The sequence below is a fragment of the Corticium candelabrum genome, chromosome 6 (assembly GCF_963422355.1).
Source record: "Corticium candelabrum chromosome 6, ooCorCand1.1, whole genome shotgun sequence".
In the NCBI taxonomy this organism is placed as follows: Eukaryota; Metazoa; Porifera; class Homoscleromorpha; order Homosclerophorida; family Plakinidae; genus Corticium; species Corticium candelabrum.
Genome location: NC_085090.1, coordinates 7,061,902 through 7,081,065, shown reverse-complemented (window position 1 = coordinate 7,081,065; position 19,164 = coordinate 7,061,902). Strand labels below are relative to the sequence as shown.

Here is a 19,164-nt window from a genome sequence, read left to right as displayed (position 1 = left end):
TACTTTTTGCTGAATTCGTTTGCTTTAGATTTGGGTCCAGGAGACTGCGACTTCGAGCAAGACTCATGCCGTTGCTGCTGCTGGAAAAATCTAGCCACCGGCGACTATAATGATTGGACGCGTGGAAAGGGGTCGACTCAGTCGCACGGTACGGGTCCTGGATACGATCACACTACAGGCAACACGACAGGTTGGCGTCGAGTCGAAATACAACATTAACGTTTCGTGTTGCATCGTGCGATCTTGTTCAGGTCATTACATGTATATCGAGGCTACCGCGGCGTCTCAGGGATTCCTCAGCAGCGCGGAACTTATCAGTAGAAAGCTCAAAGCGGTAACAAAAGCGGGACAATGTTTCATGACCTTCTGGTATCACATGTACGGAGCTGACGTCGGAGTACTGCAACTCTGGAAGCAACCGACGGGAAGTCTACCTTGGCAGCATCCGCAACTCTTCACAAAATCCGGCAATCAGGGCGACAAATGGATAAATGCCACTGTCGACCTCTACACGACAAACTACGTGAACAGCGTATTTGACTTGGCGTTGTTTGCTGGAGCTATATATTCGGGTTCTTCAGACATTGCTATCGATGACATAAGCTTTTCTTCCGGATGTCAATTTGCAGGTAAAGAAAATTGCACACACACACACACACACACACACACACACACACGCACACACACACACACACGCACGCACGCACGCACGCACACACACATAGCGCTGACTCTTTCTACTCTCTATTTGTTCTGATACTTCATTAGATAACAAGCCATGTGACAACTCGGCTGTTTGCACCGTCATTAACGCCACAAACTGGTGTACGTAACTGCATCAATCCAGCAATGAGAACGACTGCGGAACGCTTGTTTTTGTGTGGTTTAGGTGGCTCGTCTTCCACCGCAGTGACGGGAGACTGTGATTTCGAATGTGGTCCATGCTTCTGGAACAACACGGTCTGCGATAATTTCGATTGGCTCATCAATGAAGGCGACACGGCATCATTCGGTACAGGTCCAATTACCGATCACACGATCGGAACCAAAGAAGGTAATACAAAATAAATAGACGGAACCTCCGCCAAAGCAGCTCAGTTTCCATGGCAACTAGTTGAAAGGGTTTTATTTTCACCCTGGCATGTACACACACCGTCTAAATGACATCATTTATCTATCAACAACTGCAGGGAGACGGTATGGGTGTGTTTGGGGCAGGGGTGGGGCGAAATCGCGAGTCATCTCAGCTTTCTTGTCGAAACGTTTCCGACACCTCGAGAGGCGACGAATTAATCCCCAAAACTAATCGATTATTCCTCTATCAAAGTTCTATCATCCCGCCGCCAAGTTTTATCAGCGCACACACATACACATTGACACACACATACACACACACAGTGACACACACACACACATCACACACACACACACACACACACACACACACACACACACACACACCACACACACACACACACACACACACACACACACACCACACACACACACACACACACACACACACACACACACACACACACACACACACACACACACAAACACACACACAGTGACACACACACACCTCAGACGGTTTTCAGAGTAATCCTGCTCACAATCAAACACCAACACCGGTGAAAACAGAAGCTCCTTAGCGAAGATAATAATTGTTATAAAATTGCAATGCTAACCTTCTGGCAATTCTTGATTAGGGCATTATCTCTACGTGGAAGCAGGAAGCTTTTTTGGCGTTCTACCCAATAGCAAAGGAGATAAAGCCATCTTGGAGAGTCCCAACATTAAAGCGTCGACAAAGAGCTGCACCATGACTTTCTACTATCACATGTACGGGTTTGATATCGGGTCTCTCCTCATTTACATGAGATCGGACACCTCGTTCCAGTTGATGAAAAATATCACCGGCCAACAGGGAGACGTGTGGCACAAGGGCAACGCCACGTTCGTCAGCCTGTCAGACTACCGCGTGCACATAATCGCCGTCTACGGCAGTGGCAGCGAGGGAGACATCGCCATCGACGACATTTCATTCCAGGGCTGCGGATTTAACTCACGAAAGGACAACTCATACTGCCGACAAGGTAACGCCTATGCGACCATTCGCTTGTCGAGAGATACCATACCGTGTTTCTTCAAATAAACGTCGTTATTACTCCCAGCTGCGGCGTTTATCTATTTGTAAGCATCTGAGCGCCGTATACTGTAAGACAGCTAACTGGGAGGTCTAAAGGTTGGTTCACGTACCCTACACTGGACCAACGTAACGTAACGCGATGTACCGTAACGTAACCTAACATTGCCTGCATCGTCTGTTAACCAGGTGACGTTACGTTAGCATACACTACGTTACGTTACGTTAAGTTACGTTGGAATAGGATGGTGTTCCATTTCGACGTAACGGAGCGGAACGTTTGGCCAATACGGTTTGAGCAAGCAGCACATGATTATCGTAACCAATTGTACGCTAACCCAGACATGCAAGGAAGTGAAGCGACCAAAGGTTAAGGACGCAAAGCTAGCTAACGCCGTTGAACGAACGTATTTTGTGAATGACATCTCGTTACCTTACGTTACGCTGTTTAACGTTCAGGTACATTACGTTTCCTCAATGAGATCTGTGAACCGGCCTTAGGGTCATCCAGAAAAAGCTGTCCCGAGTATTCCAAATAATAATTCTTACAATTTAGTTACGCGTAAAGGCTATTACATAAAGATATCGAAATGATCAATAATCCAGTTGAAAGAGAGTTAAACATGGATGGACAGGCTCTTACTACTGCGCATGTATACTATATGAAGTTCGGCGTCTATTTGAGAGTGGCGTTTATGACTAATACTTTCCCACGCTTACAAGCACGGCGTTTCGGTGTTTAATCGAAGAAATACGGTACTTTATGTTCGCATATTGTCTAGCTCGTACTACCGGCTGCGCCGACGGAAGTAGAGAGGCTTTCTTTGGCGAGCAGTTCGTCGCCGGATGCCTCGGGACGTGGGACGGTCTGCGCAGCTTGAGAGAGCAACCGACGGGCGGCAGGTGCGGAAACAAGTTCGCGGACGGACGGTCGGTCAGGTGTAAATCGCCTGCCGATGTGTGTGACGCAAGGAATGGCTGGTACATGTGCGGAGCAAACGGAAAACCATCAGACATAACGAAATACGTACGTAACCTTCATGCAATACGCCGTCTATCTCAAATTGGACAACATTGCGCTTTTCTAGATTAACGGCGGCGTGTGTGCGACGGCCGGTTACGGACGTTTCAGTGCGGGTATCAATCATTGTCGCAAGGATGCTTGTGATACCGCTCCAAAACTCAACGTCGATTACGGCTGCCAACACTACTCCGTTCAGTGCGACGAGCCTCTGTGCTGCGGAATCGACTGCAAACGAGGCAAATGCACATACGGGTTCTGGCCGAGTGCGACGTCGCATACTCCGTTAAACGGCTACCAGGGATGCTCGAGAATCTCGGCAGTCAACGCCGGCGGAATCATGTGTTGTTGTAAGTTTTACATTGAGATACAATTGTTTATAGTTCAATCGATTTTTTTCCTTTATTTAGATGATCCTAATTATGTTGTTCCGACTTCGCCACCAGGTAGGAAGAAGCACGTGTGTTTAACACAATTGCCGTTGTGATTGCATCTTGTTGTAGGGCTGTGTACAACTTGCGACTTTGATAGCGGCTCCTGCGGCTTCATAGACGAGCGAGTCGACGATAGCTTCGACTGGACGCGTGCGGCTGGCAGCACGGCCTCATTAGATACGGGACCTTCGACCGACCACACGACTGGCACCAGTCTAGGTACCTACATAGTGTTAAGTGCTAGGCCAACGTGCTTACAAGTGGAACGTTTTGAAAACTTTGCAGGGTATTATATGCATATAGAAACGTCTTTTCAATCCTTCTTGGAGATAGGAGACGTGGCCACGCTGAGAAGTCCCGAGTACAACGTAACCGCATTGGGTTGCAAGGCCTGTATGTTGGAGTTCTGGTATCACATGTATGGAGCTGCCATAGGAAGACTCGAGGTGGAACATGTTACATGTTACTATACACCTCTTTCAAGTAGCACACACACACACACACACACACACACACACACACACACACACACACACACACACCTCCTACTGTATTGCTTCCGTCTAAACGGACACGCTACCCCTTCAGTGGGGACAAAGGCAAAGTCATAAAAACCTTTTGCCATGCATATCGATGCATTTCTGTACTGTATAGCCTTCTTTGCTTCAAAAATACTTCATGCAGGTCTGGTATTCAATGGCTCCTTTTTTGCTGATGTATAGGTATTTACTTTCCGCAATCCATTTCTGTCACTAATGCGTCTTAAACCTCTGAGGCCGTCAGGGCAGACAACAGTTTGTAAATCAACATTGCCAGATGACACTTGACTAGACTCCAAACAGGCATGGTAATGGTCTTTCCAGGCAGATCTTGATGTATTTGCTAAGCCATACTAACTGCTTTCTGGAATCTTCAGATCATTTAGGTCTTCCTAAATATGTCTTTTCAGCGCTTCTTAGGGCCACCTTGTAGAGGTTTTTTCTGATAACCACCCTAAGAAGCACATCTTGGGAATTCGATGGTTGAGCATTCGAGCCAAATGCCCTAACTATTGCATAAGTCGTCTTATAAGTTTGATGTTTATAGTGCTAGGATCTCCCCACCTTTTGTCTTATTGCTTTATTTGAGATATGATTTTCCCACTGTGTTGTGATAGAGATTTCAAGACACGACCGGAGACACCTGTTATGAAAACAGTTCAATTTCTGAAGAAGTTTCTTCAAAAGTTCCACAATTCAGAGCCATACAATAGTGTAGAGAGCACACAAGCATCATATACTTTGCGTTTTATCAAATGTAGTCAGATTTGTATCCTCAAACACAGCCTTATGTAAAGCTCCAAATGTTTTGGATGCTTCGCAATTCTGCAATCGACATCCATTTTCCTGAAGCTTCAATGGTGGATCCAAGATATGTGAAATCTCGCACATATTCAATGTCACAATGTTCAGTATGTGTAGGCCTGCTATCTTTGGGACATGCCTCCCTACCTGCAGCCATCACCTTAGTTTTTGGAATACTCAGTGATAAAACAAAATCTTGTCTTGTTTTCATATTTCAGTCACTGCTCTCATAGCCGCTGATCTAGTAGTTGACAGCAGGGCAGCATCATCCGCATATTGACAGTCAGTTAACAGCATTTCAGTAGAATTACGCGTGTATCTCCGAAATAGCTTTTTGTCATACTTTTAATTGATCATGACACCTACACTAGGATCCTGTACCCTTGTACTCCATCGATACATTACAAATCACGCGTATAGTTTAAAAAGCACAGGAGCCATGCAACAGCCTTACCATAGTCCATTGTCAACACTGATTGGCTCTAGCAATGTTCCGTTTAATTTGATTTGAGCCTTCATTTCGTCATGGAATGATCTGATGATGTCAATGGTGTGGTCTGGAACTCCAAGCTTTTTTAAATTTTAGCCACATGGCTGAGCGTGGAACAGAGTCATATGCCTCTTTTAGATCTACAAAACTGAAGAAGGATTTTCCTTTATGTTCCCATGACCTTTCAAGAAGTTGACGCACTGTGAAAATCATATCTGTGCAGCTCCTTGAGCTTCTGAAACCACACTGTGACTATGGTAGTACCTCCTCAGCAAGATTTTGTAATCTTGTTTGAATGATGGAAGCTACAACTTTTCCAACCATGTCCAGCAGGGCAATGCCTCTCCAACTGTCACAGCTTGTGAGATTGCCTCTCTTCACACACACACACACACACACTCACACACACACACACACACACACACACACACACACACACACACACAAACAAACAGACACAGACACGGACACACACAGACACACAGTACCCTATGCTTTTGCACATGCGCACCGAACCATAATATGCATGTTGTTCGTTAGGTGTTTGTTGAGCAAACGACGGCTAAGACCCCTGTAGGGCGTACCCCCGTGTGGACGCTGAATGGCAATCAAGGCAATCAGTGGAAGAGAGCGAGGATTCAGCCTCTCAATATCACTTCTCCAACATTCCATATCCTGTTCTTGGCGACATACGGGGGTACGTGGACCGGAGACATCGCCATCGACGACATTGTTCTACAAGATTGCGAAGGTAAGGAAGATCGGTGAGCAATTGACCGTTTACTGGTGTAACTGTTGCAATGTTTAAGCTGTCACACCGTCGCCAACCTGCTCGCCGTTCCAGTGGCAGTGCCCGAACGACTTCTCGTGTATCGATTGGAATAAACTGTGTGACGGATACAGCGACTGTCCGAACGGAGCAGACGAGCAGAATCCCGATCCGTGCAGTAAGATACACAAATGCCATGGAGTGCAAACTGACAAAAACCTCTTCCCTTGCAGAAACCGAGTGTCATGAGTATTACTGCGTTAACAACGGACAATGCTACATCCAAGCAGGACAAGAGAAATGCCTGTATTGTACAACCATATTGTTATTTGCTTCAGATTTACAAACGCGTCATTTCTGTAGATGTCCCAACCCCTTCTATGGCGTTCGCTGCGAAAAGACGTATTACACACCCAAACCAGTCAATGGCACGACGCCTCCCCAAAGGAATACCCCTGGCACAACGGTTGCCCCCGTCATGCCTACGAAGTTCACACAGTTCTGTGATCCGGACACGGACAAGACCTGCTGGTGCTTGGACAGCAGTCAATACAGAAACAGCCATTACTGCACGACCTGCACTCAAACTTTCGAAAACTCCGACGTTTGCGTTTGCAACCGCGCTGGTCAGTGTCACCCAACGACGCAATACGTTATGGCTCAAACAGTTGGAATTCCCATCTCTACCACGCGGCCACCAGTTGTCGTCGTCACCCAACAGCGTGGAGGAGACACTGGCTCTAGCAGCAGCAGCGATGGTAAATAAACGAAAACGCAATTAGTGGCAGATCCAGGAATTTGAAAGGGTTTGCCTCTATATTCAAGGACAGGGGCGTATCTCGCGCGTTAGCAGATCGAAGTAATTAAGAAATCCCAATCATAGGCGTAGGAACCACGGAGGCCACGGGGGCCATGGCCCCCAATCAGCAGGCTATAGTCACTATGTATAAATTAGGTCATCGTAAAAACGAGTTATAAGTGAAAGAAACGAGAAGCTCCAATAGACGACAGTGCAAAAGCTACACTGCGGGCAGACTTCCTGGGTACACGAGGCTACACTTGCAGCACAGGTTGGTCCCCCAACCTGAATGCCATTCCTACGCCTCTGCCATCTCTTTATTAGTATTTTTACTAGTTTTCTATTTTCAGTAAACAGTTGAAAAGTTTTGAATTTTTGGCGACCTCGCATAGATTTTTAGTGCTATAGAAACGACTTTCCTTTAGCTACATGCAACTGCAGTGTGCAGCATAGAGAGAGGGTTAGACAAAGGAGGTTCCAACGTAAACCCCTCTGGATCCGCCACGGTAACTGCACGCTCTAAATGGTTACCGACTCTGTGTTTTGTCTCTCTGTTGTCTTGCAGCTGGCAAGTATGCAGCCATCGGTGTCAGCGTCGGAGTTGTCGGAATATGCGTGGTGGCTATCGTCATCTACCTAATCATGAGACAGAAGTAAGCCACTCGGGTTTTCAACTCGATCCTATGCTCGATGCCGTTCTCTTCTAGATATGCGACCAAAGAGGCCGTCGCCGCCACCATCCGCCGCGGCGCCCCCGGCACCGGCATGACATCCGACACTGCGTCTGGCATCGGCAATCCCGTCTACAGCATGTATGGAGCAGACGATGCGCATACTAGAACTATAGACGACGTGAGAAAGCAAAGCAATTTTTTTAGAATGACGCGTTGACCTAACAGTCTGTTCCGCAGGTTGACATGTCGGACATGTTCGCGCCGGCGTCGGAAATGACTCTTCCGCGACCGGTGAGGCAACTTGCATGTCCTGCATTCGCCATTCGTTAACGCTGACTGTCTTTAGATACACGAGGGTACACTAGGCCAACAAGCGGCAAGCAATCCACTCTACTCCGACCCTTATACTGGTCTAGTAAATAAGTGATCGGACGGATGAGACGGTATAAACAATATGTTTGATGAACATCTGATTTTGACTGTTGCTGTTGTTATTGCGAGGCACGCGATTATATTGCGATACAATTGTGCGCATTTATGTAGTCTAATCAAGTTTGCCAATCAATGTGTAACAAAGGCGTCGAGCTTTCTCAAATTGAATATTTGTTAGCGAGTGTAAGAAATCACCGTGTGTAGCCGCTTTTGATATATGTTGATATGCAAACAGAGAAACAAACAAACAGGATGACAATCGTAACTTGAGATAACAAACAACAAGAAGACCCCTCCTTGTAGAAAAATAGCTATCTGGCATTTGCCGAACGCAATGACCTCATTTATTTCAACTACGTTTTTAACAATTTTTGATTTTATATTTATTTATGTTTGTCTTGCTCCTAAACCGGTTGTGCATACGAGAGTATAGAGAGGCCAAACCAAACGTGGCCGGAGTTAAGTGCGGCAACAGGTTTCCCGATGCGGTCGCTCCGTCAAGTGCCGCAAGCCCCCACCTCGACGTCGACAACGGACGGCGCATATGCGACTCCGACGGCAACCCACGGAAAATCAGAAACTATATGAATTCCTTGTTTGCGTTACTTTTTCTCTTCTGGAAACGATTGGTTGTTTATAGATCGGTGGCAACGCGTGCAACAATAGTAATTGGTCGGGGATTAAAATGATACCACCTGTCTTATCTACTATCTCCTCTCGTCGAGGGCGCCCCCCTCATTCGGCGCCCGCGAGACGTGAAATCGAGAGATCGCTGGAATCATTCGGCAACCATTTCGGCTATTCCGTTCCCCCAAACCTTATGTACCATACAGGCCTACGGTTTGGAATGTTTGTTGGACTCGTTAGTCACCGATGCTGTTACGCATGAAATGATAGCATTTATGTTTTGGTTTTTCGGGTGTAGGTTTGTTGGGCGTACGTTCCTCGATAGAGGGTGCCATTTTCATGAAAACGAGGAATCAAGGTTCGTTGTGAGATTTCACATGGGGTCGACTCCTCGAGAGGGGACTCATGATCCACTAGTGGGCGCAGACGGATTAAGGATAAAAGAGCTGACGAACGACAGTTTGATCGCCTCTCTCCACCGCACCGTTCGAGAGTTTACTTTGAACGCACATTCATTCATTCATTGTCCGCTACTCTTGTACGAGGTCACGAGTTCTCTACTGATTACAATTCAACCAATCGCTTGTGTGCTTGTACATGTGCATACAGACCAATACAGAATGACAATCGCGATGACAGATGGCCCGATAGTACGTAATCTTGTACGTAGAGCTTGCAGCAGTGTATAGATTATATATAGCCCATGTTGTTTGGTATAATGTTTGTACGTACCCCTCCCATAGAAAAACCACGTGATTGGCAATAATCGGTTTACGTACAATATCAACCATGACGGAAATGCAGCCGTGGCCATGACGCTTGTGTTGAAGTCCTGCTTGATTCAGACGCTAGTGGGCAATCTGATCGGCGTAAAGAAACGGTCGCGTCGTGGGTAGAGCCTCTTCTTAATTACGGAGCATGAGTCAACGCTCAAAACGCGGGCATTGAATTGGAGCAACGCTGGATGGTCCGAAACTAACAAGATCCGGAATATACGAAAATGAAAGCACTATCTATGAAGTCTAGCCTCAAGCTCCTATAAAGTGTATTTGATCCAGCGTGCATGTGCAGAGTATTATACTGTCACGTGATAGTTGGTCCGGCGGCCCACTTGTGGCTACCCTAAAACTGGTCTCCCGGGCCAGTTGTGGTTGCCCCATAGTTGGTCCGGTGTCGCCGTAGGTTCCGAACCCTACCAATTTAGAGCCCTAACCCTAACTCCAACCCTAACCCATAACCCTAGTCCCGGATCAGTCATGGCTATAGGACCTGTTGTCACGTGACCAGACTGTCAATCATTAATGCAATTAACAGAATCACATTCGAGTTGCTTTTGCCAGACACACTTGATGTCAAGTTTCATTAGACGTATTACAGTAGGATGTCACTTATAAGCGACACCCCAGCTGTTTACAACTCCACACAACTGACGTCATCTACGTGCAAGCCTACTATGGCACGGGATCCGTCTGTGAAACGGTGCCTCTATGAATTGGACACTTCAGATGGCGACGCTGTATAGGGTACAAAGGACTGAATGTGGTGCTCATCACAGCCATAGACATAAACAAATGCACAGACAAGAGCGTTGTTTTAACGCTTAGCGTGCGTTGTTGCGCACGCGTATAAACGTTTCTGAAAGGCAAAGTTGGAGTTTGAGACATCCTTTGCAAAGGTCAAGAACGCATGACCATCAACGTTGCTAGGTGACGTCACCACTATGTTTGCATCAATAGTCACAGAACATTTTTGCGTCAGTTCTTATCCGCGCGTCTTTCCCAAGCTATAGACGCGACGTTCTGAATCACTCAATTGAAATGCAATCAATCATACAGACACCAGTGCGGTGCCTCTCACGTGCAGGGGCGTTGTCGTTCCTGACACCGACCAGGTCCGCGTGCACGTGACCATCTGAGTAGGTCGAGAGATCGCGAGACTACGCCTTGTTGGCATATTGCTCTACTCATCAACCACCAAACGGCCGGCAGTCCATTCTTCAGCTTCTAAGAATTTTTCTGTTTGAACAAAGAATGGAAGCACTCAAGCTTTGTGCGACCGTCTTGGCCATGGTCGCGTTTCTCGGTGAGTTACCACCATCTCTGCTGTAGTAACCGTTTTCCCTAAGCCAAACGACAAACAAATCTCGGCGCAAGGTCTGCGCTGCTGAGTCCAGGCTCCGTTTTTAAGCAATTGGAACTGTGCGAGGGCGGACTAAATGGGTAGGGCGTTTGTTGCAATCCAGACTCCAATGTATTGCGAGTTCTCCACTGTCCCTAAAACGGGCATAGAAATGTGAGTGTGCTTGCTTTGTTTTCATTCGTAATTTGCTCTGTTTCAGGCTTTCCTCCAGTACAAGGTTGGTCTCCCCCCACACAACATAATCGACGCCGACTACCGCCAATATCATGCCCAGCAGAAACGCACTTCGCTTAACCGTTTGCATTCAACGCTTACTGACGGTAACTGGCCTGTTCTATTCTTCCAGGTCAGAAGTGTCCGTCCTCCTACGCGAAGGGACCTCACGCTCTCGATTGCGACTTCGACAACGACAACACATGCGAGTGGGAGCGCGTGCCCAATCTGCCTCGCAAGTTCGACTTGCAGAGCGGCAACACGCCCAGCTCGTTCACGGGACCGGGCAGCGATCACACGACCGGGACCGGTTCAGGTTGGGCATAAAATCAAAATTAAATATGTTGTTTTAACGATCTGCTGCCCTAGGTAAGTACGTCTACATCGAAACCTCTGGAGCAAGTGACGGCGACAAAGCTCAGCTGAAGTCCAAAGCGATCGATGCATCTTGCAAAGAATGCAAACTCAACTTTTGGTATCATATGTACGGCTCGACAATCAACAAATTGAATGTCTACATTGTAAAAGTTGGGCAGAAGATGTCGTCGACACCTGATTGGACAAAGTCAGGTGACCAGGGCAACAAGTGGATAGCGGCTCAGATGGATCTAGCAGTCAATGCAAAATACCAGATCGTCATTGAGGCCGTTGCTGGGAGCAGTTTCACGGGAGACATTGCAATAGACGACATAACCCTTACAAACTGTCCACCCCGTCCGACCCCTCCGCCTCCAGCACCCTGTCCAACACGTATTTATATAAACAATTACACTTACGTTAACACGTCAATCTAAGGTATGTTGCATGTCACTCTAGGTCTTGGACCGGGAGACTGTGATTTCGAACAGGATTCGTGTCACTGCTGTTGCTGGCAAAATCAAGTGGTCGGTGACCACAATGAATGGGGGAGGGGACGAGGAGCTACGCCTACATACGGGACTGGACCTGACGATGATCATACCTATGGAAACAGCACAGGTAGGATAAAATACCAGCCCCGTGTGACGCCCAATGATGACATAATGCAACATTTATTGCAGGTCATTACATGTACGTCGAGGCAAGTACAGCCAATACTGGCTGGAGCGATCATGGCAAACTAATTAGTCGAAAGCTAAAGGGAGTCTCAAAGGCCAAACAATGCTTGCTCACGATTTGGTACCACATGGCTGGTACCAATGTTGGAAATTTAGATATCTACAAGAGACCGGACAACACGTGGATCTGGCAGCAAATTCATCTATTCTCCCATCACGGCCACAAGGGAAAAGACTGGCATAATGTCACTATGGATTTGTACTCCGTAGCCTACAGCAGCAACGACTTTGAAATATCCATTGAAGCTAGCAACTTCGATCCTGGAAAAACCTCCAGCGACATTGCAGTTGATGACCTTCAGTTTTCCTTAGGATGTATGTTTGCAGGTAAGTTAAGTCAAATAGAGTGAAACAAACCTAAAGTGATTTAATCGTTTGGATCTGGCGTAGACAACAAAGTGTGTGACAACTCAGCAGTCTGTACACCTATCAATGTTACATCAAAATGTACGTTGTTTTAATTTGGCATATTAGAAATAGCAAAAATTGCAGCATTTGTTGTCTGTGGTAGGTGGTACAATTGATCCTAAAGGACCTGTAACGGGTAACTGTGATTTTGAGTGCGGTCCTTGCTTTTGGAACAATACAGTCTGCGACAACTTTGATTGGTTTGTCCAAGAAGGAGGGACAGAAAGCTGGGGAACCGGACCAAGCGCTGATCACACAATTGGAAACAAAGAAGGTCCAATCTCATTCCTTGTTATATATATATATATATTGTGTGTGTCTGTGTGGGGTGTGTGTGTGTGTGTGGTGTGTGTCTGTGTGTGTGTGTGTGTGTGTGTGTGTGTGTGTGTGTGTGTGTGTGTGTGTGTGTGTGTGTGTGTGTGTGTGTGTGTGTGTGTGTGTGTGTGTGTGTGTGTGTGTTTCTGGTGTGAAACTAAGAACATAATTTACGAGAACCTTCTCTAGGACATTACTTGTATATCGAGGCAGGAGAATATTGGAAATCAAAGCCAAAGGGCGATCGTGCAATCTTGGAAAGTCCCAGTATCAGGGGATCCACAAAAGCCTGCACAATGAGTCTCTACTATCACATGAATGGAAATGATATCGGATCATTGCTCTTCTACATGCGCACCGACACAAGATTTGTATTATTGAAAACGATTAAAGGAAGCAAGGGTGATCAGTGGCGTAAAACTAATGTCACAGCAGTCAGCAGCACAGACTACCGCATACACATTATTGCTGTTACCGAAGGTGGCTACCAAGGAGACATTGCTATTGATGACATCCTATTCACAGGGGGTGGCTGTGTTTTTAGCAACAGAAAAGATAACACCTACTGTGGGAAAAGTAAGGAAATGACACAATAACCTTAAAACTAATTACAACCCTTTAATTACAGAAAAAGTGGCAACCAACTTAAAAAATAATTGTTAGTGTATTCTGACTATGTAGTGCTTAAAATCATAGCAAAACTGCTAATTGACACACAGCCAAACCATCATAGACAACAATAACAGTCACATAATCGTCAGAAAGCAGTGTATCCCATAACCATGAAAAAAGGTTTCAAAATGAAATACAAAATGGTAAAAGCATGTGACAAGTAGGGGTATCAAGATAAAAGCAATAATGATTTGTTTCAAGAGACACTTGTGTTTGAACTCTAAGCACGTTTATTTAAGAGCTGTCTTCCTCAATCTCTGTTGACTTGACACTATGAGATTTGCCTCATCAGCAACAGACACGTACAGCGCATATCAAATGACTAAACTAGTTTAAGGATACAACTATTCATAACTTGCTTTCTAATAGCGGTAATGATAAATGCATCGACTCGTTCCTTCAGGTCTCTCGAGTGGTTGTGCTGATGGCAGTCGTGAAGGCTTTTTCAACGAGCAAAGAGTGGCTGGTTGCAGGGCCCATTGGACTGGAGAAAGGAGTTTGCGTGATCCTCCTAGCCCTCCTACACACCACTACCTCAACAAACAATGCATCAACAAAGCGTGCGGGAACAAATTCAAGGACGGAAAATCGGCCACCTGTAACTCTCCAGCTGACGCATGTGACACATGCAATGGCTGGTATGTTTGTGGCTCGCGAAACCCAGCTGATATCACTTTCTTCGTAAGTTTTTCAGCCAACAAATTTTCCATTACATTTAATAATGTGTGACTTATTCTATGTAAAGGTCAATGCTGATACCTGTGTCACTGCCAGCTATGGGCATTTCAGCGCTGGAATTAATCACTGCCAACGTCCAGACGGTTGTTCGGTGCCAACTGGGAAAGACTACGGTTGCACACATTTTAATGTGAATTGCTCAGAGCCACTGTGTTGCGGCTTAGGCTGTGAAAAGAAGGGATGTACTTCAGGATTTTTCCCTAAAGAAACGGCACATACTAAATTGGCTGAACACAGGGGATGTTCAAGGCTCACTTCAGAAGACGCGGGTGGTGTCCTCTGTTGCTGTAAAGTTTCTATTGATGCACATGCCCAAGAGCACACACACACACACACACACACACACACACACACACACACACAGATACACACCACACCGCACCACACACACACACACACACACACACACACACACAGACACACACACACACACACACACACACACACACACACACACACACACACAAGCACACTCATGGCATACACGCAAGTAATAAACATCAAATTCGCGTACAAATGTGCAGCCTTTATTCAAGACTCTGCTGCAAACCACAAAACACCACTACAGCACTTCAAATGTCCTAGTCATTTGAAGAGCAGGTCCTCTGCCTCTCCCAACTCATATCACCAACCAATGCAGATGCACCCTAGATTACATCAGAAATTACCCACCTAGCACTAGACAACTCTCTCATCCCTGTGTTTGTGTGTTACAGATGATCCTAACTTCGTTCCTCCTACCCTTGCTCCTGGTTAGTATTGAGCTGTTTGAACATGTACCATGAAATGTAACTCATTTTCTAAACTCCCATTTTCAGAACTCTGTGCAACATGTGACTTTGATAAAAACTCATGCGGATTCTTCGATGAAGACAACGACGATTTCAACTGGGACCGTCACAGTGGTGGTACACCAGGTTGGAATACTGGCCCAGCAAATGACCACACAACTGGAACTCCAAACGGTAAACACATCCCAACCATAACTTTCAATGCTGTTTCCTACAATGACTAAAAATTGCAGGTCATTATTACTACATTAACAGCAACAATAACCAAAAAGAAGGAGATGTTGCCATCTTGAGAAGCCCAGAATATAATGTCACAGACTTGTCATGCACGGCCTGTCTGCTAGAGTTTTGGTATCACATGTGGGGTTCATCTGTTGGAACTCTCGAGGTCTTATCATTGCAAGAACCTTCAAAGTGTATACACTAAATCTTTGGCTTCGATCTTGCTTGTCTGTTCAGGTGTATATTGAGCAAACGCTTGACAGTGATCCACAATCAAGGCATCCCATATTTCACAAGCAGGGTGACCAGGGCAACATGTGGCATAAAGCATCCATCTCACCACTCAACATTAATTCACCGACATTCCACATAATATTTTTGGCTACATATAAGGGTCAGTGGAATGGAGACACCGCCATCGACGACGTCCAACTGAAAGACTGTGAAGGTAAGAGAGATATCAGCACATCTACTATTGTGCAATAGAGATAGTGGTGTAGATCTCTGTAGACCGAGGCTGTAGCGCTTCTATCAATGCATGACGTCACAAGCACTAGCATTTACTATATGGCCACAAACTAATAATGATCATGTGGCTGGATATCATTCCAGGTCATCACAACCTGCAGCACGTAAAATAATGCTTCTACGATCCAGTCGGATCTTACATAAATGTCGTGTCTTGTGTCTAGACAGCCATGATGGTCTAAGCACCTCTGAGGCAGAGTCTGCTTCCGGTGCTTACAAGAGAACTTACGAACCAAAATCTGGTTGAGCACTTTAATTAACAACTAATAATATGCACTGTTCTAATAATTTAGGTTTCTTCTCCCATACCTACAGTTGAAGAAAACCCCCAATGTAATAAAGCTTCAATTTTCTGAAACCTGCTCTCCGTACTCTTGTTTTTTCTGATTCTCATAATCATAATAAATTTACGTTAGAGAGTTGCCACACTTAAACATGCTTTCAGATAAAAACTCAGACATAGAAATGCACACTGTGGGTGCTGCCACACTTTGCATGCTACCACACTTTCTAGTACAAACACCAATTCTACATATCAATTAAAAATTAATACAATCCCTAGACCATTTCCCCATCAGATTAAAGCTCCATTGTATACCTCTGCTAAACTCAATGCAAATGATGTATTTTGTACTCACAAATAAATTGTACTTTGTGTTTTGTGTAGTCCCTACAACAACAGCTCCTACTACTGAAGTCCCAGTTTGTGACACTTGGGAATTTCAATGTGCAAGTGATCTATCCTGTGTTCAAAATAACAAATTATGCAATGGAGTAAATGACTGCCCAGCAGGAGAAGACGAAGCCAACGAAGAACCCTGCAGTCAGCACAGCTACTAAATCATCTCATTTCTGTTGTCATTGGTGCCTTCTGCTTTAGAGACTAAATGTACAAATAATTTCTGCGTCAACCAAGGAACATGCTATGTAGAGCAAGGACGTCAAAAATGCCGGTAACTAAGTAACCACGAGGTTTAGATATCATTGTTTCTATGGTTACATTCTAGCTGCACCCGAAATCACTACGGTACACGATGTGAGAAAACATACAGAACGCCAGTACCACCAACAGTCACCGAGGCCCCTACAACAACCAAACCCATTCAGAAATGCAATCCAGACGTTGATGAAGAATGTTGGTGCCTCGACAGTCGAGATTACAGTCGTTATCACCACTGCAAGAGCTGTATTCAGACGCAACAAAACTTAGGCACATGCGTGTGCAACCGACTAGAACAATGCTTCCCAACTGTCGAATTTGTGAAACAGTTGGTGCAAGAAGAAGGTACATATCCACCAGAGGTTGAAATTAGAGACGAACAACAGAAAGAGGCAGCAAACAGTGGAGATTCTGGCAGCGGTAAACAGAGCATACAATTTTCTTGGTGACTATCTTTACAGATGTGGTTGTTGTAGACACGGGAAAGTATGCGGCAATTGGAGCTGCCATTGCCGTAGTAGGGCTGGTGTTTATTGCTGTCATGGCTTTCTTCATAATGAAACAAAAGTAAGTTAGGCCTGCCTGCCTGCCCTTCTGCCTGTCTGTCTGTCTGTCTGCTCACCTGTCTGTTTGTCTGTCTGACTGCCTGCCTGCCTGTCTATTTCTTTGTTTATGTGTACATTGAATCGTTTGTATACTCCTGATAACTAATACCTACTTACTGTATCATTCTGATTGGTTACTGTAACGTACATTTTCATTCTATCACATGTTATCAACCTAGATATGCAACAAAAAAAGCTGTGGTAGGTGGAAGCGGCTATAACGGTAGAATGACAGACGATGCGGCTTCAGGAGTGGGAAATCCCGTCTACAGTATGTTTAACACCATGCCTCAAAATCCAGCTGACAATGTAAGCAACATGGTTTAAAACCATTGTGCCCTAATACAAACATTTTGCCTTCCTAGATTGACGATGACATGTTTGCACCAGCCAAAGGCACAGATAAAGTACACGATACAGTCAGTAAGATAATCAACCATAATCTAATCAATTCATTTCCCTGCAGGCTGCAAATGATTCGAACACCAATGCTGTTTATGCAACCTTCAATTGATATCAATGACAACATGATCATATGTCTGGATGCAAGTAGTTTAGCTGACTAAGTATTTAGGCACTGCTGCGTACGAAGATTGTTTTGCTGTTTGTGATATGTAAGCTGTTGCAACGTTTCCTGTGAGCGGCACGACACGTTCACATCAACTAATAAATGCATAGTATATTTCTCTTTATCTGTTGCTTAATATGCTAGTATTTGTCAAGTAGTGAATGCAAACATTTGTGTGCTAGCCTGTAGCCGTAACAATACAGCTAATCACTGTCCACATGCAGGACATCACATCGCACTTTTCAAGTGCTGAACAAAGAGCACTCACTATACACCGCTAATTCCTTATTTCAGAATGCCAATAATGATACCTGTCAACTAAACCATTGCAGGGGCATAGTGTGGCATGGGCTAGACCGGGCTATAGCCCGCATCATTTGTAGGCATAGACATAAAAATTGTGGACTGTAAATACGTGAGGACCAAAGCTGTATAAAGTATGCACACCATCTATTTTGCAGTCTCGATCTGCCACTGATTCTACAATATCAGCCAATTAGAAGCCAACACAAGTAGGCATGCCCATAAAAGTTGAGCCTCCATTTCTAGAGGTCACGCTACACCCTTGAAACCAAGACTCCTCATTTTTTGTACCAAGTTTGTCCCCTATTCGTATGTCCAGGTGTTCCGTCTAGCCAAACATCACTCCCAACAAGCACGCTCTAACACTTAATTTTTGCTGTAAAAGTTTGTTGCAACAGTCTTAGCCACAGGCTCAAGTAAATCTCAATCAACCTTACATTCTGACAATACTTTAAATCATGAAATTTCAAATTGAAAAATTATCATCCATAAATGATTTAATTTCTAAATATGCCAGAAGGCAGTATTGTGTATGTGTAGCCACAGCAAGAATGACTGAAATGTGAGGCACAACACCTACACATGCATCCCTCGTACATATTCTGAATGAAGACAGCAGAAATCCACAGCTCAAGGCTCCTACAAAGCCATTTTCTGTTAGACTCCAATGAGGAGACTAATCACGAATGAGCCTGCTGTAATATATGAGAAAGCAAAAAAGAGATCGAGGCATAATTGATGTACTCTATTGGGACAAGGCATGTAAGGTATTTTTATCTAATTAATCAAATGATTTCCAAAAAATTAGAAAGCAATTAAATTTAAGAAACTGGTTGGTCCTTACAAAATTAAAAAAATTAATTAAAGTGACTTCGAAACTTCACTTA

The 19,164-nt window shown here is 45.0% G+C and overlaps 1 protein-coding gene across 1 annotated transcript in view; it reads left to right on the top strand.

Moving 5' to 3' along the window:
- The window catches only part of LOC134180893 (MAM and LDL-receptor class A domain-containing protein 2-like), a 28,340-nt gene extending 10,244 nt beyond the window's left edge, over positions 1-18,096 (top strand). The window contains exons 28-67 of the mRNA XM_062648078.1: positions 29-190; positions 252-629; positions 769-825; positions 890-1,054; positions 1,713-2,099; positions 2,932-3,176; positions 3,238-3,520; positions 3,581-3,616; positions 3,674-3,823; positions 3,890-4,050; positions 5,978-6,188; positions 6,247-6,384; positions 6,440-6,512; positions 6,570-6,964; positions 7,571-7,658; positions 7,713-7,857; positions 7,917-7,970; positions 8,026-8,094; positions 10,658-10,820; positions 11,077-11,094; positions 11,224-11,406; positions 11,460-11,840; positions 11,907-12,068; positions 12,131-12,514; positions 12,578-12,634; positions 12,699-12,869; positions 13,100-13,486; positions 13,986-14,263; positions 14,328-14,607; positions 15,037-15,072; positions 15,139-15,285; positions 15,345-15,499; positions 15,571-15,781; positions 16,529-16,684; positions 16,742-16,814; positions 16,869-17,221; positions 17,278-17,368; positions 17,586-17,715; positions 17,772-17,813; positions 17,873-18,096. Coding sequence (XP_062504062.1) covers positions 29-190; positions 252-629; positions 769-825; positions 890-1,054; positions 1,713-2,099; positions 2,932-3,176; positions 3,238-3,520; positions 3,581-3,616; positions 3,674-3,823; positions 3,890-4,050; positions 5,978-6,188; positions 6,247-6,384; positions 6,440-6,512; positions 6,570-6,964; positions 7,571-7,658; positions 7,713-7,857; positions 7,917-7,970; positions 8,026-8,094; positions 10,658-10,820; positions 11,077-11,094; positions 11,224-11,406; positions 11,460-11,840; positions 11,907-12,068; positions 12,131-12,514; positions 12,578-12,634; positions 12,699-12,869; positions 13,100-13,486; positions 13,986-14,263; positions 14,328-14,607; positions 15,037-15,072; positions 15,139-15,285; positions 15,345-15,499; positions 15,571-15,781; positions 16,529-16,684; positions 16,742-16,814; positions 16,869-17,221; positions 17,278-17,368; positions 17,586-17,715; positions 17,772-17,813; positions 17,873-17,920 — 7,103 coding nt within the window. The 3' untranslated portion in view covers positions 17,921-18,096. The remainder of the gene's footprint in view (positions 1-28; positions 191-251; positions 630-768; positions 826-889; positions 1,055-1,712; positions 2,100-2,931; positions 3,177-3,237; positions 3,521-3,580; positions 3,617-3,673; positions 3,824-3,889; positions 4,051-5,977; positions 6,189-6,246; positions 6,385-6,439; positions 6,513-6,569; positions 6,965-7,570; positions 7,659-7,712; positions 7,858-7,916; positions 7,971-8,025; positions 8,095-10,657; positions 10,821-11,076; positions 11,095-11,223; positions 11,407-11,459; positions 11,841-11,906; positions 12,069-12,130; positions 12,515-12,577; positions 12,635-12,698; positions 12,870-13,099; positions 13,487-13,985; positions 14,264-14,327; positions 14,608-15,036; positions 15,073-15,138; positions 15,286-15,344; positions 15,500-15,570; positions 15,782-16,528; positions 16,685-16,741; positions 16,815-16,868; positions 17,222-17,277; positions 17,369-17,585; positions 17,716-17,771; positions 17,814-17,872) is intronic.
- Positions 18,097-19,164: the final 1,068 nt, after the last annotated feature.